Here is a 25,463-nt window from a genome sequence, read left to right on the forward strand (position 1 = left end):
AGAACGACGCGGTTAGTAACTGGTTACTTACCGGTAGACCGGTGAGGTTCGTCGAACGCAACCTTCGTTGGAATGACTTGTTTACAAACAAACAAATGCGATTCGATTCATAATTTTCGTGTTTAATATAATTTGCTGACATTCAGTGAACTGTTCAAAGCTGTTTTTTGAAAAAAGTTTTTGTCTTTTATAAGTTTCAACTAAAAAAAAGAATTCAAAGTGAGCAGTTTTTACACTATTTAATTCTGCGTTATGAACAGTACTCGACCTGTTTCTGCATTGCATTTGCTTTAAAATTATAAAAAATGTCGCAATTTCGGTTTAATTATGTTAATTCATATAGTCATTTTCAGATTATTTAGTGTATCTTTTTTTCTAGGATGTAGGAATTGTTCGATAGTTGGGATTATTAGCAATATTTTTTATTAGTGCCCAATTGTAAGACTAATTTCTCCTCTTCCTCCTCCTAATTAGAGAGAGAAAACTGAAGAACTTGAGTACGAAATCGGGTCACTCAAAAAAATCTTTAATTACTTGCTTTGAGAACTTTCTCAAAATAAAAAAACTGAACAACGTTCTCTAAATGATTTCTTACCTAATTTCTATTTACCTGAAGGTAGAACGTCCCAGTTATGTGAATTTGACCTGTAGATAAAACTCGGTGTTCTCTTTATCGGCTTTGATTTACTGTGCTGACTCAAATTTACACTTTGAACTATTAAGACACCCTCTTTTTATTTGCTGGTGAGGGATCCTTGTAAAAATAGCTTATTGTGTGCCTATTTCCATACATTAAACGACACTCCACACTGCCAACTTATGAATCTAATACAGAAATCTTCTTGAAGCGTTTTCACTCGTTCTTCACAATCAACTATTCGCATAAGTTTGCTATCCTCTACTGTGACACTATTGTTCCTCTCAGGAAGACTTTCGCTAATGTTTTTAACAAAAATAATTGACAACAATGGCCTAAAACTGAACCTTGTGGGGCATTACGCCTTTAAATCATCAGTTCACAGGATGAATACCTGTTACTTTGTGTCTTCCCAGTTTGCTAATTTTTAACTTAAATGAAAGTTTGTCTTCCTATACCATTACAAGTAAATTTACTTCTTTTTTATAAGCAATCTGGCTTGTAGAAGAATTTGCGTATAGACAAGAGCCGACTGGTAATATTTCAAAGCTTTGCAAATTTATGCACAAACTAGCAGAATTACTGCATAATGTGTTTCAGAGTTACAAGGAATCCCTTTTTCAATGCAAAAGAAGTGAGTTTATGTAGGAAAAGGTGGCCGACAAATCTGAAAGCGTGTGTATGCAGCATTCCTGCTAATTTTTCCACTGATATAGTGCTTCTTCTTGTATATTTCAAAATCAGAGGTATTTGCAGTATACCAGACAGCCTGGTTATCTCATCCCGAGTAGTCTGGATTAAAGCCCTCAATCGGTAAAGTAAGTAGCGACATCCTTTTCCCCTATTGTCTCGTGCCGCTTCCGATTCTTATTGGATGTGACCGATCACGTGGGTAATCATTTGCCATCTTGCGGCCAAAAACTGCTTGCAGCTCTTTTTACATTGCGTACTCGCTATTCTTGCTCATATTTGTTTATCTGTTTCTTTATTTCTTCGTAAATATAAGTATGCCGGGCTGCTGTGCCGTGTTGTGCACGAATAGAGAGGAATCGGGCATCAAACTATATCGTTTACCTACAATAGAAAATCTTTTTTCAACCATAAGAATGAAAACTCCGGTCCCAAATTGCAAAGAATTCAAAACTTGTCTTAGGGTTATCATCCTATCGCAATATTATAACTCTTGTATCAAAGGAAATTACTTCCATGATGCTAATGAGGAAACAGGCACACCTATAATGGTCCTACATTCCTAACAAAATAATATGCTTTCACATGAAAACACAAATGAAAATGTTCTGAGTTTCGAAATAGATTTTGAAAAGGATGAAGTTGAAATTTTTGATAGAGGCAACGAACTTTTAAAGATATCTACATAGAAAAAATATCGTTTGATATTGATTTCGAAAAAATTGATATGCAGATAGATGTAGAAATTTTTGAATTAGAGTTACCAGAAAACGAAGAAAATTGTTTCTACTATTTGCGTGGGTCTATTTTGAGAACTATATTAAGGTGAAGCAAACTTTGTCATATTTGTACGCGTCTAATGTCAGACAAATGCGACATTTCTAAAAGAAATGTACAAACTTTTACTACAACAATTAAAAAGCGGAAGTATTTTAACTTTATAACTACTTGTATTTTTTATTGTTTTTGGCAACAATTAAAACGATAAAAAACTAACTAAACTAATTTGTGAATTACTTTTATTCATCCTTACTATAATTTTGTGAGTTAGTATGACAAATTTCTCCTTTTATTCATTGAAATTAAATTAAAAAAGCCCACATAAATATATATTAATCAAATATCTTACATGTTGACAACATTGCAATAAAAACTTGAAAAATTCATCGTAATGTTCTGTGTTATTTTTATTGAACATGTAACTTTGACAATGTTTATTTTATTTTATTAAAAGGAAGAAAACCTTACTTTGCATTTCACTGTGTTACTCATTCTAAGTTTTATTTTAATCCACTTTGTTTGTGTTGTGAAACTTTAATGTTGAAGATGATTATTTGTATTTTAAGTAAATGATTTGGTTAATATAATTGAAAGCTTCCGAAGAAGAATCCAATTTTTGAAACTAATGGAGAAAGTTTGTTTTAATTCATGAATTATTAATTTAAATATATAATATATAATTAATTAATATAGTAATTAAAAATTCAAGGAATTACTAGTTTAAATCTTTGTGACACACAATTTAATCTTGTGTATATATGACAAATTTTCCCCCCCACTTCTTGGCCAATAAAGTATGTATACCTGCTGTGATTAATCAATGAGTAAGTAATTATTCATGCTATTCTGAAAGTTAATACACTAATAAAATATCCATTTCTTCAACATAAATATCCTATAGCCATGCTTTCGGAGACGAGAGTAAAAAATATTTCGCAAAAAGATCGAAAACTATTATGAAACATCTTTGCTCTTTAAAATGTTTTAACATCAAATTTATTTCCATATTAAGTAAAAAAACAACCTTTAATGTACAGTTAGATAAATGTTATCTCCAAGAAGCTAGGAATATTTATTAATAAGGAGTATAAGAAACCACTATTTCATCATAGCAGACATAGGAAGAAGCCGGTGTTTGGCCCCAACATGGCCGACAACTCCCCGTGTCGCTACTTAGGAGACGTGATTGACGGCTTTAGTCTGGATCAGTGAATAACCAAGCTGGGGGGGGGGAGGCAGACATCATCTCATTGAAGCTGAGAGCGTCAAGAAACTGGTTGATAAAATAAATTTATCTCACCATCGAGCCTCTGCTGCATGGTTCGGTTCGACAACTGAATTGAAGGTTAAGTTTGGTTAATTAGCAGTAAGTTACCACCCCTACATCTTAGCCCTGACTTAGGCGCAGTAACTTACTGCTCTTTACCAAAGGTATTTATTCAATTCCTAGGAAATGATTTAAATTGGCTTCAAATTAAGTTTAAATTTCTCGTAATTCATTTAAGCTTAGTGTATTTAAATTCTGTAATGTTATGATTTTTATTGCAGATGAGTGATGTATTAGATATATTGGACATAGAGCGTCCACAAACTCCTGACCTTAGCAGAGAAAGCATAATGGGAAATGATAGAAAGGTAAATGTGCTATTTGGATAGTCCCTTATTTGAATGGTGTTTATTGTATTTGTGTAGAATTAGCATTTACTTAATGTATGAAAAACTTAATGTCTTAATTTATTATGTTATAAGCCTCTTTATTTTATTATGTTTTCTCTAAAAGTTATATTCTTAATACAGTCAATTCACAATAACTCGAATCTAAAGGGACCGACGAAAAACTTCAATTTATCAGCCTACCTCTAGTTTCGATTTTCCACATTTTAATATTAAAAACCATAGAATATTTTAATTAATATGTACATATAACAGACAAAATTACAGAACTTAAAAGTTTTTAAGCACAATATGTACAGTTGAATCAAAAATATTGAGAAAAAAAAATCAAAAGCATGGTTTTGATTTCGATACTGCTGGAACCACTTGAATCCAGCTGATTCTACTTCAGGAAAGGTGTACATCTTCATTTGTTTCAAATTCAGATTCATGGATTCTACCACTTTAGAAGTTTCTATTTTTCTCTTAATATCATTGACAGAGTAGGTACTTGCTTAGACATCTTTAATAGTAAAGACATAGTAATAGTCTCTCAGGAAATTATCAGCAAATAATCGAACTAAAGAATGAAGGGGAACGCATCTTAACTTAGGTCAGCCTTTGAAGAAAAGTACTATCAGTTGACTTGACAACTTGGCAGCTTGAATGCAAATTCAGAGTCCAGCAACATGTCAAAGTGTAAACAATACAATGAACAAAAGAAAACAAGCTAATTCATTTCCGCACCTATAACTCCTTTATCGCTTATTAGTTCAACAGGTGCTCTTCATGCTTTAGAAGTCTATTTTGCAGGAATTGCAAGTGAAGGTGAATTATTTTTTTCTGTAGTCACTTCTTTCTTTCTTTTTTCCCCGTTCTTTCGAAATAAATTTCGAGTCATCTTGGAAAAAAACTTTGAGTTAAAGGAAGTTAACTTCGAGATATTGAGAATAATTAGTAAGCAAAGGGCATATTCAAGTTATAGTAATATTTAAGTTATCGCCAATTAACTGTACATAGCCATTTTTATTTACATTTTAAATCACCGTAGTAAACAGTTTTCTGCTATTTATGCATATTCTATTGGTGTTTAGTATTCAGCCTTTTAACAAACTATTTAGTTTGGCCGAGACTGACTAATAAAGTATGATTAAATAGTTCTACAGAATGTTAAAAACAAAATCATTTTTATTTATGATCAGGGTCTAGCAAATCCAAAAAAATACCGTGGCAACTACTGGGAGGGAATCCAGCTTCTGGTTTTTGCGGGGGTGATTTTCAGAAAGAGGGGGGAGGTAAAGTGCGTTTTTTTTAAAACTTGAATTTGTGCTGCTAATTTGTTCTGGGGGCGATTTTTTTTTTCTAAATGCACATCCAAAAAATTCAGTTTTAGGTTGTATTTGCTCAATGAAGTTTTTTTTTTTTTGTTTAGTTTAAATACTTTTATTCTGGAAGCAGAGGTTAACTACCCACCCTTGCCCTCCTCTGATTTTGTCCAGGTTAGCCATCAGAACTATGGGAGTTATATTTTATGTATTTCACATTTTTCAATCTTACATTTGAAAAAATTGAAGAAAAATGAAAGATACAATTACAGGGTCTTATCTAATCAACTAGATGTTCATAAGGTTTTTTTTTTTATGTTTTAGAAAAAGAAGAAACTCAGTGAAGCAACTTTTAAACGTCCAGAAGGAATGCATAGAGAGTTATATGCTCTTCTTTATTCAGATAACAAGTAAGATTCATTTTTATGTACATAATAATCTTATTTTCATGCCTTTTCTTTGAGTTCTTCAGATGGCTTAGCACCTAAAATAGAAATATGGTGCATTAAAACAGTGTTGTTCAAACTGTTGAGGCTTTGTAAGTAAGTAAAACATTTTAAAGAATAAATACCTTTGTGCTGAACCCTGAGTCAGGACTAAGGCAGAACTACATGCAATTTACCAGACTGACTTATTTACTTGACTGAATTAGTGTTTTTAAAATAAGTTTATTCCTACTTACAGTTAAATCTGTTTCTTGTACTTTTATTCATTTATTCTATTTCAGAGATAATCCTCCTGTATTCATTACTGATAATGGACAAGGTTATAAACAAAACAAGGCCAAATTGGGTCTGAAACGAGTTCGTCCTTGGAAATGGATGCCATTCAATAATCCTGGCAGAAAGGTAAACATTACTGATTGCAGAAGAAAATAATTAATTGTTTAAACTTACATGATTAAATAATGTCCCCCCCCCCCACTTCAATTGATTTATTGCTCAGTTTAATGCATGGTTTGCATTAGAGGAAAAAATGGTTGAGAAAACCTCACCCTCTGTTTAAATTAGAGCGAGGTTTTTAAATACTGAAAAAGATTATTTTTTTAAATCTTAATTTTTATATTTAACAGATGTGACAAAATTGCAAAAAAGTCCCGCATCAAAATATTTTTCAAGTGAGGTTTCTTTTAAAAGTGAGTGGTTCTTGCGCTCTATCAAGAACCCTGGTTGACTGTGTGATGATTTATGTGTGATTTTTTATCTTATGAAATAAATTGTTTTATTATATTAATAATAAAAAAAAACATTTATTAAAATACACTTATGCAGCTTAACTAGTGCAAACAAAGTTAATAATCACATGCTGTATTATTTAGAAATGTTAAGTACAGCTGGTGTGGAAAAGATACTTCTTTACTAATAATAAAGCCCAAAGTCTCTCTCTGTCAGGATGTTTGGATCTCTGTGACGTCCATAGCACCGAGTCCGTTCGTCCGATTTTCATGAAATTCGGCACAAAGTTAGTTTGTAGCATAGGGTGTACACCTCGAAGCGATTTTTTGAAAATTTGATTTTGTTCTTTTTCTATTTCAATTTTAAGAACATTTTCCTGAGCAAAATTATCATAAGATGGACGAGTAAATTACGAAATTATCATGACGTGGAATGAGAGAGCCAATTGGCGAGAAATTCATCATCCATTATTTGTAAATATACAGGCAAACCGAATGGCCTTTTAATTTTCTACTACGGGCAAAGTCATGCGGGTACCACTGGTAATAAATATAAATTGTTTAAAAACTTATCATAGTTATTTAGATGTTTTTGCTCATAAAAACAAGTTTTTCTATTCTTTTTTGCATGCTTTTTTGGAACATTTTTAGATTTAATGAAATAAAAGTAAGCAAATTTAAGAATTTGAATAAAGTTTTTTAACAAATGTGACATTGAAAAAAAAACATTTTTCAAAGTGGGAATCAATCAAAAATTTAAAATAATCTTCCGACTTTTTAGCATTTTCATAAAATAATATTTCTTTCCAAACATCAGTATTGGAAAAGATTGTCCCCTCCACTTAAAGATATAAATTTCAGCCCCTGATTTGGGATTATATTTGAATAAATGTCCTTTATTCAGAAACATGATTTTACATACATTGAAAATTAGGCATCAACACCCTAATTTCATTGATTTTGACAAAACATTGAAATTTGACTCATTTCAATCACATTTTTCCTGCTATTCTTATAGTCAAACAAGGGCATTTATAGGGGGATCTAGAGAGGAAATTGCTCCCTCCCCCCTAGCAGTGAGAAGTTAATGTGTTTGTATACATGTATGAATGGGTTTTTGTTTTTTGGGGTCAAATATGCATAAAATATACTCTTTGACCATCCTGGAAAAATGTGAAATGACAGGCCTGATTGCAGTGATGGTTTAAACATGAAACAGTTATTATATATTCCAACAAAAATGACCAATTAGATGTTTTGTCCTCTGAATAAATATCTATTTCTTTATAAGAGAAAAGCTGAGTTTCTAGCTATTTAACAAAAAAAAAAAAAAAGAAGAAGAAGATGAAGAAGAAGCTATGGGACATGCAGTTTAAAATGACAGGATTTTCTGTTTCACTTTTCATTTTTTAGCCTTTTAAAATTTTTCAAAAAGGTAGGGATCACACATACAGACTCATAGATTCTTATTTTTGGCTATGTCATAAACTATTTCTTGTAAAATGGCAAGAAAGCTCATTAAACTCAACTTTTAACCTTTATAAGATAAAGAAACTGCTGTTGTTTTGTAAGATATATTTAGTTTTAGTGTCACAACAAGAAAATAATTATTGCTATAATTTATCACTTCAAGAGGGGGCTAAGCCAGAACTACAAGCATGTATATTAACACGTCCTAACTGGGCTGTCAGTATATACTCGTACATTTAAGGGTGTTTTTAGTGGTTTTTTGAGGGCAATTCAAAATTATTTAAATGGTTTCTGTATTATCTTGTGTTTCAGAAAAATAAGTATTGTGAAGAGCTTTTCTTTTTCTTTGCATTCATGTGTCTGCATTTTGATTTTGTTTAGTTTAAAAAATAAAGAATAAGTTCATTTGAAATCATTTCAAACTATATTTTTTTTTAAAGGATGGAGCAGTATTTTACCACTGGAGACGTGTTGAAGATGAAGGTGAAGAATATGCATTTGCAAAGTTTAATAAAGTAATTTTGTTATTTTAATTTTTAAATGTGTGTCTGTTTGCAATGTGAATAACATGAAACTTTTGAGGCTTTGCCTTGCATTTTGTACTGCTTTTTTATAGTGTATGACTGCTTATTTTTACCTTCCATTTGCAAAATTTCTTTAGAACTATTTTCTCCATCTAGAATGATAAAATTGAGATTATTTCTTGCTTTTTGGTACTTGGGTCATAAATGTATTTTTGAAAAAGAAGTTTTATTTTTTTGTCAATAGAATTATTTGTTTCAGAAACCAGTCGAAGTTTTCTATAATTTCAGTTGGAAAAAAGTTTTATTATCATATTAAACTGTACAATAGGGATTACAATGACTGAAAGAATGTACCTAAATGTGTATTCATTTCAGTTTAAAATGCTATAATCATTATTGAAAAAGTTCAATATGATGCTAAAAACTCTTTTTCAAAATTTTAGAGCTTGACGCTTGATTGGTTTTTGAAATAAACTGTTCAATCATGCTGATTGTCCTTGATTTTTTTAATCATAAATTTACGAACTCTTGCGGCTTTATAAACGACTTGATTTTTCTTAAGAGGCTTCTATAGGAACCATATAATTTTAGCCTCTTTTTAGACAAAAATATATAATGAATGCATAATAATTTCACTGATAAATATACTTTCTAAAATGTAAAGTGTTATTTTCTCTTTCAAAAAGCAATAACCTTTAGTTTGACTGGTGGACAGTCGGCACTATTTCCCCATTAGGGATATCATCCGATTCCTAAAATATGAGGGTAACGATGAAACTATAGTGAATAACACTTTTTCATACTATAGTAAGCAAGGAAAAGAGAAAAATTCTCCTTTTTTTTTTTTCAAATACCTCAGGGGCCACTTCAGTCCCTCCCCTCTTTCTAGGTATAAGCATAGTAAGGTAAAAATATATCGACACACGAAGCTCAAAACTGTTTACTGGTATGAAAAACAATACACAGTGAATAGGCAAAATTTTTATTAATGCAACGCCTTTTGCTTTCGAATATGTATCCAAAAAAAAATGCAAAAGGTGAGCTTTTTTCATTAATTTGTTTACCTATTTTAAGATAATTAATTGTTAATATTGATATTTTAATTAACAATTATCAGGCGATGTACATATCTACAACAAATGTATCTTCACAACAGCAAATGTGGGGGTGGGCATCTATATTATTTACCTATGGGTATGAGATTTAATATTTCACTGCTACAACATTAATGATTAAATAATAAGCAACCAAATAAGGTCATACTGTGAAAAGTCAGAAACTTGCACTTTTTATGTTCAGTTATTTGAATTATTGATGAACAATCTATGAGACGGGACACCCAGTACCCTTAAGCCTTTCTAGTGATAATGTCTTTTTATTACTTTTTCATTTTTAATGGCTATCTAACTTAGGAATTTCCTCTCTCTCATTTTTTATTCATTATTATTATTGTTTGTTTTGTTGGTTTGAAGGGCAAAACGCTAATGAAATGAATATTGACATTGATGATGAGACTTCTAGCCTAATAATGTCCCCATTTTAATTTCCTTGAGTATCTGCAGAGAGTGAGTTTTGAAGAAGACTAATATGCTATTTCAAGTAGAGCGAAGGTTATTGAATAACAAGATGTAAAAATAACAACAGTCTATAAATGATAAAACGAATTACAAACATAAAAATAAGTTCATCTCACATTCAGGTTAATACTACAGCACACAACAACATGCTAGTTTCTACAATGTATGAGGTGACTCTAACTGCATGACTCTTACTAACTAAAGCATCAATCTAATACTGCAAGCCTGTTTGAAAGTAAACAACTACAGCCTCATGATATTGCCAAGCCATGAGCGGGCACAAACAAACAGGTTCGAGTGCCGACGAAGCAACAAGCTAGAGGATAAGAGATCAAACGTAAACCGCGAGTGGTTTAAAGACTCCAAGGTCATTAGCATATCAGAGTCACATGAACAGATACAGGTCATTGCAATCGCGGAGTACAAGTGCCCTCCGATTCAACTAGATGCTTCTATGTGACGTCATCCACCAAGGGCGCCCATATGCAAAATTTTAAGGGGGGACTCAGATATTTTCCACATGGTTTAGCAGAATATTTTCCCCATTGAAATCAATTTCAGTACAGATTAGAGTTATTAAAATTTGACATTTTTAATAAATTATTCATTAATGGCTGGAGAAGAAATGTTTTTACATTTTTGCAGAGAAAAAAGCACTGAAAGCAAGAAAGTTCTAATTTCTAGGGGGACTTGAACCCCCCTTCCCCCCCCCCTATATGGGGGCCCCTGTCATCCACTACAGAGCTCTACCGTAATGAACGAAAGAGAAACAAGCATTCGGATGATTCAACCAACATGAATGAATGCGGAAAAGCTTTTTCTCCCGGTCATGCAGAATGATTGATAATGCATTGGAAGTAACAAAAAAATAAAAATAAAACTCTTTTACTATTGTTGTTGTGAGTTGATGAGATAGGACTTGACTGTTGTGGCTAACAGGCATTTATGCCTAACAAATATTAATAATATGGAATCATACTTATTTCAAAACCTTGTGTTGAAAATCACTAAAATGAATGACTAATTATTAAATGAAAAAGAGAAGGAGAGTCTTAATTTTGAATGTGAATTGAATTCCTGAAGTGTTTGTTCTAAATTCTATGCCTTGCACCCCAGCATCCTTGGTCATGAAAACAGAGACCACTTGTTGTGCCTCTAAGTTTAGCTTATTATGTAGCTTTAGTTATTTGATGCTTGTAGCTAATTGTTTGATTGCATTCTTTCAGTCTGTCTCGATTCCAGAATACACAGATGATGAATACGTTCAGCATCTTCAGCGGGAAGGCTGGACCCGACTGGAAACAGATCATTTATTTGATTTGTGCCAGAGGTTTGACTTGCGATTCATTGTAATACAAGACAGGTGGGACAGAACTCGGTTCTCAAACAGAAGTGTTGAAGATCTCAAAGAACGTTATTATAACATTTGCAATACCCTTGCCAAAGTGAGTAATGTCTATCTTAAGTAAACTTTGAGAAATTTCAGCAGCCAAAAGGTTAGGCTGATCATTAATTGAAACTATCTTTACATGTCATTTAAGTATATACAGTCAAACTTGCTTTTAATCTTTTGTGCTAAATATAATTCAATTTTAAAAACAACATAAGGAAAACTCAAGTTGTGAAAGTTTTTTCTTTACAATTTGCTTTATTTGCATATTTTTTTAAATTTCAATCATGCATGTTTAATGGTTTTATTTTCATATTTTCCTTTTAAAAGTTTAATTTTATTATTGTTTTAGATATTAGCATTTCTATTCTTAAAACATAATGTATAATTGTAAGCTTTTGTTAAATTGCAATTTTGGAAGAAAAAAAAGTGTTGTCAGGAAAGTTCTAAAAATTTCATTGTTTTTTCTCCTCAGATAAAAAAAACTCCAGTGTTACAAATTAATTACTTTTTTGTATTCCTAACTTAAAATTGAACTAGGTTCGGGCAGTTGGAAGTGTGGAGCCAAAATTAATTGCCTATGATGCTGATCATGAAAGAAGAAGGAAAGAACAACTTATTAAATTATATGATCGAACACCAGAACAGGTAATTTGTTTTCTGTTCTGCTTTATGCATGTGTGTGCATATTTATGCCATATTTAGGAGTGTATGTTTGATGTGTGTATATGCAGGGCCGTGGGGAAGAATGCTCATAGTCCAACGTGCACAAATTTTCTTCATCTTGTTTTTTACATTGAAATCTCGCAGTGGCGTAGCTAGACCCGACTTTCGGGGGGGGGGGGGGGGGGGTTACTTCTTTTATATATATATATATATATATATATATATATGTATAATCGCTTGGAATTTTTTCCTTTTCTTTTTTTTTCTTTCTCTTCTCTCTTCTTTTTCTCTTTCTTTTTGAGACTAACTTTTCGGGGGGGGGGGGTTTGTCCCCAAACCCCCCCCCTTAGCTACGCCCCTGAAATCTTGAATCTTTTCAAAGTTAGTCTCATTCTTCCCTGTTAAAACTATCAATGATAATACTATGAATTACTGGCTGTAATAGTCTACTTGTTTCCATACGTCAACCAGAGTTGATTGGAAAAATCGACTTTGATTGTTCTTTCCCGTCTTCATAGTGACAATAAATTAGGTCTACAGTGTATTAATCTCTTAATTAAATCCAATCAGAACCTTTTTTGTATGAGTGAAAGGGGTGTGAAGAGAAATTTTTAATGCTTTAAGTACTTCCATTCTACAATAATCTTTTTATAGTAAATAAAAGTAAGGTTTCAAAGAAATTCTGGAAGGAAGTCTGTGGCTTACCTGCATCCAGAAGACCCCATAGCACCTACAGCCTTCAAATTTTGTACAAAATTACTTCAACCGCCGGGGGGGGGTGCACCTGGGGTTTTATTTTTTAAAATTTGAATTAGTTTTTTTATAATTAATTTTTTGAGCTCAAATTTCACGTAAATTGCCTATTAAAGGAGTGAAAAATTACTTGCATATATTAGTATTATATATCGTTGGAAAGGGTAGAATTTTCCGCATTCTATGCAATTTGTTTCAATGCTCTAACAGAAATACGTGAAGAGTTATTTGCGTTTTTAGCTCACACTTTTTTAGGCTTAGCTAAAATTTAGGCACTACATTCTTCATTAAATCTATCAGTAAAGTAGAAATTGTCTCACAGTTTTCTTTTTGACACCACTGGAAAGAGCAGCTTTTTTTTACTCCAGATCTAACTTGACCTATGGTCGAAAAACTTAGTTTCTATCTCCAAAGGAAAAAAAAGTTACAAACCGTTAAAAATAAAGTTCGAATAATCTCATCTCCATTAAAATTATTGATATTTTATTTGGCATTGCCATAGTGACATCTTTTCGATTCGCTTGTTTCTCTTTTGTTATTCACAAATTTTAAGGGTTTCGATTTTAACGGAAAATCTTAGGCTCAACTCAATTAAACCCTTGAGCTAAAAAGCAAAACAAATTACTAGAGACCACGAATATGAAAGCAACTTTTCAGACGTACAAAATTGCAGTTTTGCAATGCTCAAGAGCCCCTTAGCCCTTACGGCTCTGCAAGTTGGTACAAGTTATTTTGAAACTCAGGGAAGGGGTGTTTTTTATTGCAAAGGGAGCAATGCATTTTTAATCTGTTTCTTTCTAATTGAAGATTTAAATCTTTGTGAATCAAGCAAGATTGTGAAGCAATTTTCGGGGGTTGGTGAGCGTTAGCGAACAGGGGGCAGAGCCCCCTAGTAATAATAAAAAAAGCTTATGACTATTATTGTCTGCAATTACTTTAGGTTAAATCCCACACTCCTCTAAAGCTAACAAGGATGTTTCGCCTGAAATATATCAAGTCAGAAGGACTCAAACATCATTTAAAAAGAGAAGTAAACTAAAACATTAAGATAGTATACTGTAAATTCTTCAACAGAAAAAATTCTTTCCAAATCTTTTTGCATGCAAAAATTTACATAAGTGCACATATGGTTAATCATGTAATCTTCTTGTATTCTACTATTTCATGATATGATAAATGGAGTTTATTCTTCTTAATTAGGAATTAAAACATAATTAAATACATACCCCCCTCCCCCCTTCCTTTGAGTGGAGGTGTTACATTAATTATTTCAAAGTTTGATATCTTTTCCATTGCTCATTATTCTTTTTTCATTCTTATAAGTACTCTTTCTGAGATCTTAAGTTTTATTCGCTTTATTTCACTTATTTTTAGCTTGGGCTTATAATTTTTTTTGAAAGTATACTGAAAAGCACAATTCCATTTTTCTAAATTTCTTTTTAAATAATGAAATTTTAAAGAATTTTATATGAAAGAGCAGCATTTTCTAACAGATAGGGAATTTTATATTCAAAATTGTTTTATGAATGGAAGTCAAAATGAAAACTGCAAAATTCTTGTCTAATTTATTTAATATCAAGTTCTTGTAAAAAACTTTTTCGTACAAATAATTTCCATGTTTGGTTTTGAAATTTGCCATTGTCTCAACCAAGGGGGAGATTAACCTCTTGTTTTAAGCCATATTGCTAATCTTTGTTTATCAGTATGAAAACATATAAAACAGATAAGACCAGGCATGCAGTGAGGGGTTTGCTAGTCAAACCCTTCAAGAAATCTTGATTTTAACGCTATTTACAAACCCAAGTATGGTAATTGTAACGTGCAAGGACTGTCATGACTAAATAACAACCCAGAAGGCAAGTTCTGGCTGTGCTAGAGTATAAAGACTTTATGAACCCCCCTCCCCCCTTTAACAGAAGAAAATTCTGGCTGCCTTAGTGTTAAGAAGAATTTTCCCCCCTATATGCCGATTAAAAAACTTGTTTCTTTAAGGTGGAAGAAGAACAAACTCTCTTAAATGAACTAAGAAAAATAGAACTTCGTAAGAAGGAAAGAGAAAAGAAAACCCAAGACTTGCAGAAGCTTATTACTGCAGCTGACAGCAGTCAAGGAGAAACTAAGCGTCTTGAAAAGAAAGGACCGAAGAAGAAGGTTGTTCAACAAAAAAATATTAAAGCAGAAAATGCTGTAAGTAGTTTTTTTTTATTTATTTATTTTTTAACACTCATCTTTTATAGCTTTAATTTCATTTGTTTGTTAATGCTACCACTAGCTTCAGTTTAATACTGAAATCTCATATCATGATTTTAAACAAATAAATGTGATACTGTAACTATTTCACATATTATTTAAGCAGTTCTTTTTTAAGTGCTTTTAAGTATAGTGCTAAAATTTCTTTTGTGTTATTAAAATACATCTGGGTTCATTTTGAGCACTAATTCTTATTTGAGTGAGTTTCTTAATTTGGTCACAATAAAAACTTACATTTGTGAGTTTAGGCATTCCTCAATTCCCTAGTTCTCAATCCTTTTGCTTCCATTGAATTTGATTTTAATTGTAATTTTGAAATTGAGAGCCTTTTACATCACGCTAAAGAGAGATTTGCTATGGTATTTTTGTAAAGATATTTTTATTTAGAGAAAAACATTCAGAGACTTTATTCAGTGCATAATTAATGCACTTATCTGCTTATTGTTAACCCTAAATTTAAATGATTAGATTTCAATGGGGGTGTTGATGAAATTATTAAGAAAACAGTGTGGTAGAATGTACTGGTAACCTGTGTGGTAACTGAATTGATCTAAAAAACTACTACTACCAACTATCAATAAAATAATATCATATTTTATTATATTAAATAAGATATTCATGGTTTTCTGTGATTCAGCCTTTCTTCCTAAAACATAGATTAAAAATTGGATCAAATTTAATTTGTGAAATAAAACTTTACTACTATATTGTTTGCATGCATTTCTATTGTATATACACATCAAGTATTTTTATGATGAATGCATTAAACATTTTTTTTTATTAAAAAATTAGGAAATATGATGATTGTAGTTATTTGTAGTAAAATGTAATACATGAAAGTGCCAGTAAATTACTTTCTTTAAAAACCATATCCTTGTATTCTTAATCAAGCTAATTGTGACAAGAAATAATAGGTTTTTTTTCTGAAACAAAGACAATTTTGTGGAAACTGAAAAAAGTTGAGGAATTTTGTTGTGAAAACTGGAAAAGTTGAAGTATTTCTTTGCAAAATGTGAAAAAGGCAGGGGAAATTGATTCACTCAATTTGTAGTAACATATTTCCAGAAATTAAAAAAATGTTTTTTTATCAACATTTACCCAGACAATTCTATTTTGAAAAGAAAAAATATCATTACTGAACTGGAATACATAATGAAGTTAATTTTGAGAACTAAGCATCCTATTCACAAAAAGATACATTACAATCTATATAATAAAGTGTGTATGCTCCCTATAAACAAATCCACAGTTTATGTTGGATCTCGACCAAATTTGGCAAGGAGTTTCTTGTGTGCCGGTGAAGGAACGTAGGGCTTTTTTCAAATGGCAAAAAAGTACGGAATTGTTTGGATTTTAATTTTGGGACCCAAAAAGGCATTAAAGGGCTCTTTCTACCCGAAATGATTATCCAATTTTTTTTAAATTTCAATCTCATTTGAAAGCCTGCAAAAAATACCCCTGAAGTAGATTTACTTGCTTCGAATTTCAAAAAAACCGAGGCTGTGTGTAAAACCACCTGGAGAACAGTTATAAGCATTTTTAAGTCAAAGAACATCAATATTTAATCGAAAATTTATTGGCTACACACGAGCTCAGTTTTAAATAGTGTGAACAAAATCATTGAGAAAAAGGATTGGTTGCCCTTTTTTTGCGACTGTGAGCAAATAAAATTTTTACTTTTGTTTTGAGGCTTTTTCTGTAAACGGCGATTTAAATTTTTTTTCTGTTTGGTTATTTTTTCGTAATCAGCAGAATTTTATTGGTTATTTGCGAGGTATACCATACAAAGCCAGGTGATGCAGCTAGTAGTTTCATAAAACAACCTACTGTTAACAACCTACTTGAGATATGTTCTTTTTCTTTTCATTTTTATTTTTGTTACACATTCTATAGCACGTGGAAGGCTCATATACGCTAAATCATAACAATCTAGAACACTTTTCTGAAAATTCAGCTAAATCAGACTTTACACTCAAAATTAACTTTTTAATTATTTCCATAAAATAAAAAAATAATGATGCCAATATTAATCAGCATGAATTTGCAGTAGCAAAATTTTACTTCAATAGGTAGTCCAAAAGAAGTTGAGTAGCAGATACTTATGACAGACTTTTTAAAAAGAATCTAAAAAACTTGTTTTCAACTAAGACTAAGTCAATTGTCGAAGATACCATGCATATTTGTCTCCTCACATCCCCACAGCATTTGAGAATGGTGCTTGTGTGCTACGCTATTTTCTCTATGCAGCTGTTTGTATATGAAAATATTCTATGTTAGCTAGAGAAACAACTTTTAGTTAATAAACCGAGATGTATTCTTCCACTATTATAATTCCTGACTATTTAAGAATGATTGTGTTATAGTAAAGTAAATGAACGTTTTCAAAATATCGTTTATGTGCTTTTTAGAGTGTTGATTCGGCTGGAATCAAGTTTGCTGATTTTAAGGGAAGTGGAGCCACAGTTCGAAGTCAAAGGGTAATTATAAACTTATTTTGCTTTGCAATTTTTAATAATATTTCTAGTTAGCTTTTTTCGCCTCAAATAATACATGTATATTTTAGTGTTATTTCTGGGACTAGATATCTTACTGTTGCTCTGAGCTGACAATATAGACAAATGTAATATGATTCCTAAAGCGTAAATTATATCTTTGTAGCAGTTTGGATTCCAGACTTTATGATCCTTGAAAATGATTTTCTTTTTCAAGCACATTAAAAACTCCTTGGATTTGGGTTTTATTCCTCATGCATTTCCTTGATTTTAAATTTTAATATATCTTTTATTATAAGTGCTACATTTCACTGATACTTACAAAATTGCAGGAAATCTCTTTCACCATTTTGAAAATTCTATTTTAAAAATGGCTAAAAGTTAGAATTAACTTTTTGAAAAGAACAAAACTAAGGAGTTAATGTTAGTTAGAAGATATATCACTTTTGATCTTCTATATGAGAATGGTTTGTGTTGCAATCAACCTGGTGCGACTCAGCTGTGCATTTACAAGATAGCAAATTTTATCATATAGTTTGTTTTCATAGTTTCGCTTTTTATTTGGTGGAGTTGGAAAAAAAAATGATATACAGTGGACCCTCATTTTACATTGATTTGATTATATTCGGTTTAAGATGACACCTTTATTTTATTGAGGCTTTAATTTTACGCAGATGCAGCATTGCAAGCAGGTAAAATTTTCCCTTTCAAAATCCAAAGTCCTGAAATTGCAGGGAACATGTAATAAACCGCATTTTGATGTGTTAACAAGCTTGGGCCACTGGAACATTTTTTTTGGTTCCAGAGCTCTCTCCAGAAATAAAGTTATTAAACTTACACAATTCAGAGCTCTTGGAAGAAGAGCTTTCAGAAGTTACAAAAGAGGATGAAAGCAACAGGGATATCAACATCGATGACTAACAACCAAAAACGTTTCTTGTTGAAAATTTTGAGCCATTCCTTGACAATGGCAAAGGATTTTTCTGCTTTGTGAGTGATGGAAGACCTCATCATGGAAGTGACAGGAGTGATACTGGATGCATTAAAGCCCCATAAAGAACTGCCCACAAAGCTGATTGATAATCAGCTCTATTTTAAAAGCACTAAATTAATTCCCGTTTTCGTTATGCATGTTTTGCTTATGTATCCGAATAAATACACACAAACTCGTATATATTTATCTATCACTAGAATATTTTTTTTTTTTCATATATGGAACCTATCATATTTTAATTCTACTATAAAGGCTTCATGCAGATTTGATTTATGCGGCATTTTGGTGGAACGTAATCCCAGCATAAAACAAGTCTACTTTTTAATAATCATTTTGGCTAAATTAGCTCCAATCTATATTATACTTATAAATAGTTGTACAGCTCGTGTTTTTTTAAGGTTCAATACTTTTCCAAATATACTTGAAAAGCTTCACATTAACGAAAGATTAAGCACTCAACCTTCTTATAACACTTAAGTACCAAACAAAGAAGATTCTGAATGTAATTAAATCAGCATTTTGCTGTAAACCATCTGTCACATTTGTTTCCACTATACAATTTTCTTGTCAGTAATTAAAATATTTTGACCTTGGAGCCAGTTTTGCTATGGTGAAATCGATTTTTAACCGAATACTTCCTTTCATACTATGATGCGTTTCACGATTTTATCCCAATCGAGATTTTCTTTTTGAATAAGTACTTTTAGTGTAGTTGGTTACTTTACGCCAGAAAATGCTACATACAGCATGATATCCATCCAAACTGATGATCCACAAACCATTCCAACAAATGATAACAACTATCTTAACAAAACATAAACAGTCTCAAGACATACGTTTCTTCGAAATAAAATTGAGATGCGTGATTTAAAAAACATGTTAAACTATTTGAAGTGTAGAAAGAAAATAAATAAATAAAATAGGACGGTCAAGCAATAGTTTCACCTAAGAAAGAAAAAAGCCTTACATCGACTTATGTAGTGCTTTTGAATTTGTTTTCAGCCAAGTGTGTTTGAAATGAGCCAAAGTGGCCAATATCAGCCAAGCCTGGCAAACCTAAGCAAGTTTAAAATTTTAAAGTGAGAAGAGACAAATTTTCATTGCTATGGTTGCAAATCATCTGCCTGATGCGTCAATTCACAGTTTACTTCAAGGCTTAACTTAATTAGACTTTATATTAAAAAACTTTTTTGTAAAAAAAAATCGCATTTTTACAGAAAAAACACTGATGTAGATGAACTTAGAATGCAAAACTGCAATTAAATCCAAAATTTCATCCAAGCCGTTAGAGCCGTTTCCGAGATAAGAAATATAAATATATATATACCCACAAGAATTTCTCGTTTAAAGATATAAGATATGCAAATGTGTGTGTATGTTCCAAAAACAAATCCACAATTGAGGCAGTGAGAAGCAAAGGGATGTCAGTGCCAAAATTGAAAATTTGGGGATAATTTGAAATGGTAGGAGAACCTGTCCTCTGTTTCTGGGCAAAAGATGATACTACTGTCTGTTTTCCTTGGCCGAAATCTCTCGTAAATTTGCACATCCGTCAGATCTGCTCTGATGTTATCGAAATAGGAGTGGAAACCCGGAAAAAAAAGGATGCAGCATAACGTGTTCAGCAGTTCCTCTAAAGTAGCGTGGAAAATAATTGTAACTGCGACTGGGAAGTGCCCATCCTCAACCTATCGCCCTTTTTAAAATGAAATCAATCCAGAGAACTAGTTTTGGCTTTCAAGAATGGACTGCAGTTGCCCTGGTAGATGTTGCTACATAGCATAATTAATTTTTAAAAACTTTTCAATAAAAGCCTACCCGGGACTGGAACTTCAAATTCGTTTGGCTCAAAACTTCAAAAAGTCCACTTACATCCTTTGGGCGATTCTCGAAAAAATGTCCCGTGATCAACGCAAGGTTTTATTTTTTCCAGCTAAGCAATGCCTTTAAAAAATAATGCTGTTGGGGAATAATACATGCTAATATACTATCAAAGCATAACAGTTAGTCCTATATTTAATTAATAATTACTTGAATAAAATAAAAACTTAGCGTTACGCACAGGACAATTTTTTCGAGAATCGTCCCTTTGCTTCTCACTGCCTCAATTTACTTCCGAAGTTCGAAAAATTTGGCACTGGAGTCTTTTGGTGCTCAGTGATTCAGATAGGGGTTTTTTGACATTAAAAAAAATCCAACGTATAAATTTAAACTGTGAGTCATAAAATTTCTCTTTCCTACACATTGATGGGAAATTTTACACGATGTTTCTTTCTTTTCTTTAAATCTGATTATCGAACATGAATCACTTGACACAATTTTTGTTTTTCAAGGTAGAGTGTGCAACGTTGAGCAACGCAGCTAGTACACTATTTACAATCAATGAAAATGTCAAAAAAAATTTCAATTTGTAAATACATGTCTCTTTGTACTTATATATTTCAAAGATCTGCAATACATGCATGTTAAAAATAATTAATTAACAAAGGATTTTTTTTAAAGTGAGCCATAGTAAATAATTCTATAATTAATTGAATTTGTGTGGTATTTGTATAAATAGACTTGCATGCCTAAGCAGTACTACTCCACTTCCATTTTATTAGATTTAACGTGGCATTCTTGGACAAATCAACTGGGTAAAAACTTTAAAAATAGCAAAAATCTGTGGTTTAATTATTTGTTTAAATGTCATACATTAATTTTTGTTTCTTTTTAAGATGAAATTACCTGCTTCTGTGGGACAAAAGAAAGCTAAAGCTATTGAGCAGTTGCTTAAAGAGCTTGATTTAGGTAATTTTCTCTCTTTTTTTTTTTTTCAAAAAAGATATGCTTCAAATTGTTTTATGTTATAAGAATACTTTCCTTCCCTTTTTTTTAAATTAAATTTTAAATGTTTTATATTGTAAAAAATTTTATAGAATGTTGCACCATAAGAAAGCTACTTTATATTTTATTTCATAAAAAATAAAGTTTGTAGAATAAATGTAGTTAATTAGGAAAAAAAAAATCAAATGTATTCTCTTTTATAATTCAATGCAAGGTAGTTCCAATACCCATGATTATTTTCCCATGCAGGTGAATGAAAACTGGTTAATTCACATCTTCTCTTACAAAAATTTATTATTTTATATATATATTTCTATTTAGTATTTTTTATGCACATAGTTGTGTATTATGGTATTGATTGTCCAGCAATTGACTCCATTTTTTGGATATCTGATGAGACACATTTAGAAACGAAAATGAGGACATCATCATCATCAACAGCTCAACAACCCATTGTGGGTCCTGGTCTTTTCCAGAAGTTTCTTCTAGATAGATCTATTTTTGCTTGAATTCTCCAATTTGAGGATTTGATAGGTTTAATGTCGGCTTCCAAACAATCCAGTCATCATTTTTTTTTTTTTTTTGTCTTTCTCTTGGACGTTAGCCAGTTGTTCTTTCATTTAGGATCTTAAGTGGGATGGACACAGGGGACATGCAGATAACATGTCCTGCACATCTCATTCTTTTCAATTTAATGTATTTTACTATGTTCAACGTCCATATCTCTATAGTATCTGTCCAGTTCAAAGTCACCTTTTTTCTCCATACTCCATTTCACCTCCCAAAAATACCACATAGCATTTAATAGATAAGAAGATTGATTTAATTAACCACTACCACTTCAGATACAATTACTACAATTGTATTATTACCAATTTCCTGAGAAATTACAGCTGTTTTTGAAAACCAACATATATTATTTCAAAATATCTTTTGTAGCTTAAAAAATGTTTTCCATTGCAATACAAGTTGAGTCAATTGAACTCTAGCGTAATAACCAACCACTCAAGTTTCTTCTCATATCCAATACTGGCATCCAATCAAGGTACTTATCATGTTTTTACATTTACCAAATTTGCGTGAATGATCACGGGAGCTCAGCTCCAGCACTTCTTTTCAGGTTTATGCAAATTTTTATACATTAGACGGAATTAAGGCTATTTGTATAAGAAAAATTCTGAAGCAAGGATGCCCATAAGCCCCCCCCCCCTTGGAATTTAGAACTTCCTTTATTTTAGTACTTTTTTCTTTGCAAAAATGTAAAAACATTTCTTCTCCAGCAATTAATGAATAAGTTATTGAAAATGTCAAATTTTAATAACTCTAATCTGCACTGAAATCAGTTTCCATGGGGAAAATATCTGAGCCCCCCCCCCCCCTTACAATTTCGCATATGGCACCCTTATTCTGAAGACCATTTTCTCTTATTAAAAAGTAAGCTCTGCATTAGTGCAAATGTAACTTTGAACTTAATTATGTAATTGAAAATGTAACAGTAAAATTATCAGTTAAAGCTATAAATTTATATTATGAAACCAATAAACGGTTGAAATAAAATGCTTTAAAAGGCTGAAAATTTGCTACTAGGAACTTTTTGACATGATCATTTCTTGGCTATTATCTGAAGTTACCAGAAAGTGAACCATTAAAGGAGGACTTTCTGGGTAATTTCCTGAAGTTCAAGGCTGAAATTTGGGAAACTTCTTACAATCACCAAACTTTTTATAGGGCATTAAATTTTAGAACCATGTTAAAATTATTATTACACAAAAATAATGGTGGCACCTCTAAAACAGTTTTGCAGAAATTTCAAGCAAAAATCAAGTTTTCTCAAATGTTACCACTTTCAAATAGTCATTGAAAAAAAAAAAAAAAACTGAGAAGTGCCAAAGAGGTTTAGGTAATAGGTTTTTGTTGCATGACTAAAATATTACCTTCTGGCAAAAATAGGACAAATTTGGGATTCAGAAATTTTGGGATAATTGACTTTAAAAATGGTATATGCCAAAACTAGATTTTTGCTTGACATCGCTGTAAAACTGTTTTAAGTTGCCACAGTTATTTTTGTGTAATTATTAATTAATTTGTTGTAATTATAACAATAATATTTTGTGAAATAACAATTTTCGGGTTTTAAAAACGGGGTCAGTGGATACAAATGTCTTGTGTCAGTTTAAATATAATTTAGTAAAATGCCACTTTTTAAAATACTTTTTAGCTCATTTGAAAATGGATATTATGTTAAAAAATTGTTTCTTTCAAAACTTATTATCCTTACCATGTAATAATAGCAATTTTTAACATTTTTTTTTCTTTTTTATAGAAACAAATCCTATACCTACAGAAGAAATATGCACAAATTTTAATGAACTGCGCAGTGATATGGTTCTGCTGTATGAACTGAAATTAGCTTTAGTTAATTGTGAATTTGAACTTCAGACATTACGACATCAGAGTGAATCTATAGCATTAGAAAAGAAAAAAGATCACCATGAAATTGTTTCAAGTTTTATGGGAGGGCCTCAGAGAATAAAAACTGAATAATGTGTCTTGAATCACTGTAGAAGTAATGTATTTCAAAAAATAAGAGAAATTCCACTTTTGTTTTCAACTAGCTATTCTTGCCTGTAACAGATCAAACGGTTTCATAATGTTTGAATTATCATTGCATATTTACTTTCCCTGTATTTGTATGTAAAATATGTACATAAAAATTGTTTACAGAAACCTTAATGAAAATATTTGCTGGTGCATTTTCTATCACAATATTACACATTTTACATGCAGTAGTTTTTGACTTAACAGTGTCCTAATTTGTCTTAAGGGGGTCTAAGGACCATCAAAATTTTTGACGTTTAAGCCTCTTTTTCTCAAGTGCTGGTTTCTCGTGCATGATATTTTAGAAAGTTTTTTATGTATTTTTTGTTAAACTTTTCTGCATGTTTATCTTTTTTTTTTTTTTAAATGATCTGAACCTAAATTTTAACTAAAGTATAAAGTTAATATTAAAAAAAATATTTTTTTGCACAAAATTAAAAAAAAATTTGATATTAACTTATAAAATTTCAAAAAAAAAAAAAAAAATTTAAAAATTAATAATGGTATAGATCATAAAAATAAACCAGAAAAACATGTATTAAAAGTTTTACAGAAATATACAGAAAACTTTCTGAAATATCACGCACGCAAAACGAGAAACTGGCAAAACCAACACCTGAGAAAAAGACGTTTAAACAGCTGCTGTCAACATAAATCTCTATGGGGAAAGTTTACGCATTTTTACGATAACTTGGAAAGGTTCTTTGCGTATGGTAATAAATAATGTATCAAATTGTTCAGAATTAAACTATGCATAACATATATTTTTTCCAGAAAGTCTTGAATTTTGAAGGTTAAAGGTCCTTAGACCCCTTAATTTTTGTAAAGTGTCCTAAAATCTCCTAGTATTTAATCATTATCCTAATCATTTTTTAATAGTTTCTATTACTTTGTTATTTCTGTGGGCTGATCACGAGCATGTCTTGGGTTGGACCTGAAAAAAAAAGCTGCTCCCTGCCCCTTTTAAATAAATGTTCGATTGTGACCTGTCCTCTTTTATTTTTCATCTCTCAATGCATTGCCCTTGCTTCTCTGGAGGTTAAAAAAACTTCATAATAGAAGCAACCTTTTCCAAAAGGTATATGTGCATGCAAGCTTTGAAACATGATTCTCTCATTTCTTTTCTCTGCTAGAACTTCTCAATTTGTAGCACAATTTTTGAAACTAAAACATTAGAAAGCTGTTCGGTTTTGTATGCATATGTTTTGTAAAAAAATAAAATAAACATTTTCTTTTACAAAATCTCTACTAAAAAGTGCCCTTTTCATTAAATTAGTACTCTTTTATCTAGAAGCATCCTGCAACTTTTTTGGGCGTAGAGAAACACTGTATGGTAAACCTAATCATAGCAGCTTATAAAATTTGAAATTTTAAGATATGACTATTCGGGGATCAATCCAGGTTTTTATTTTTAGGTCTGCATTTTGTGAAAAAAAAAAAAAAAAAAAAAAAAAATTTTATGAGCTTTCTTTCTTTTATGAAAAGAACCAATTTTGGGACACTTTTCCATAATATTTTTATAAAAAATCAAATCAAAATTTACAAATTATCACGATAAGTGTATGAACAACGTATTCATATTTTTTTCAGAAAAATATATAAATGGATAAAAGTTACAGCTAAAATTTAAAGGGACTTTAAGGGTTGTTGTAAGTTTTTATTTA

At 31.2% G+C, this 25,463-nt stretch overlaps 1 protein-coding gene across 1 annotated transcript; it reads left to right on the forward strand.

Moving 5' to 3' along the window:
* Window positions 1–73: 73 nt before the first annotated feature.
* LOC129219804 (DNA methyltransferase 1-associated protein 1-like) lies at window positions 74–23,922 on the forward strand. The gene is made up of 11 exons (XM_054854108.1): window positions 74–219; window positions 3,656–3,742; window positions 5,410–5,495; window positions 5,813–5,933; window positions 8,170–8,244; window positions 11,057–11,275; window positions 11,761–11,868; window positions 14,632–14,826; window positions 17,298–17,366; window positions 21,093–21,165; window positions 23,525–23,922. The coding sequence occupies exons 2-11, from the start codon at window positions 3,656–3,658 to the stop codon at window positions 23,743–23,745; spliced, it is 1,254 nt and encodes a 417-aa protein (XP_054710083.1). The 5' UTR covers window positions 74–219; the 3' UTR covers window positions 23,746–23,922.
* The last annotated feature ends 1,541 nt before the right edge of the window (window positions 23,923–25,463 follow it).

The sequence above is a fragment of the Uloborus diversus genome, chromosome 4 (genome assembly GCF_026930045.1).
Source record: "Uloborus diversus isolate 005 chromosome 4, Udiv.v.3.1, whole genome shotgun sequence".
Lineage (NCBI taxonomy): Eukaryota > Metazoa > Arthropoda > Arachnida > Araneae > Uloboridae > Uloborus > Uloborus diversus.

Excerpts from the sequence above, each read along its gene's own strand:
- LOC129219804 (XM_054854108.1), top strand. The coding sequence starts at position 3,656 with ATGAGTGATGTATTAGATATATTGGACATAGAGCGTCCACAAACTCCT. Across the intron at positions 11,276-11,760 it reads TTTGCAATACCCTTGCCAAA|GTTCGGGCAGTTGGAAGTGT; the intron begins GTGAGTAATGTC and ends AAATTGAACTAG. Across the intron at positions 14,827-17,297 it reads ATATTAAAGCAGAAAATGCT|AGTGTTGATTCGGCTGGAAT; the intron begins GTAAGTAGTTTT and ends TGTGCTTTTTAG.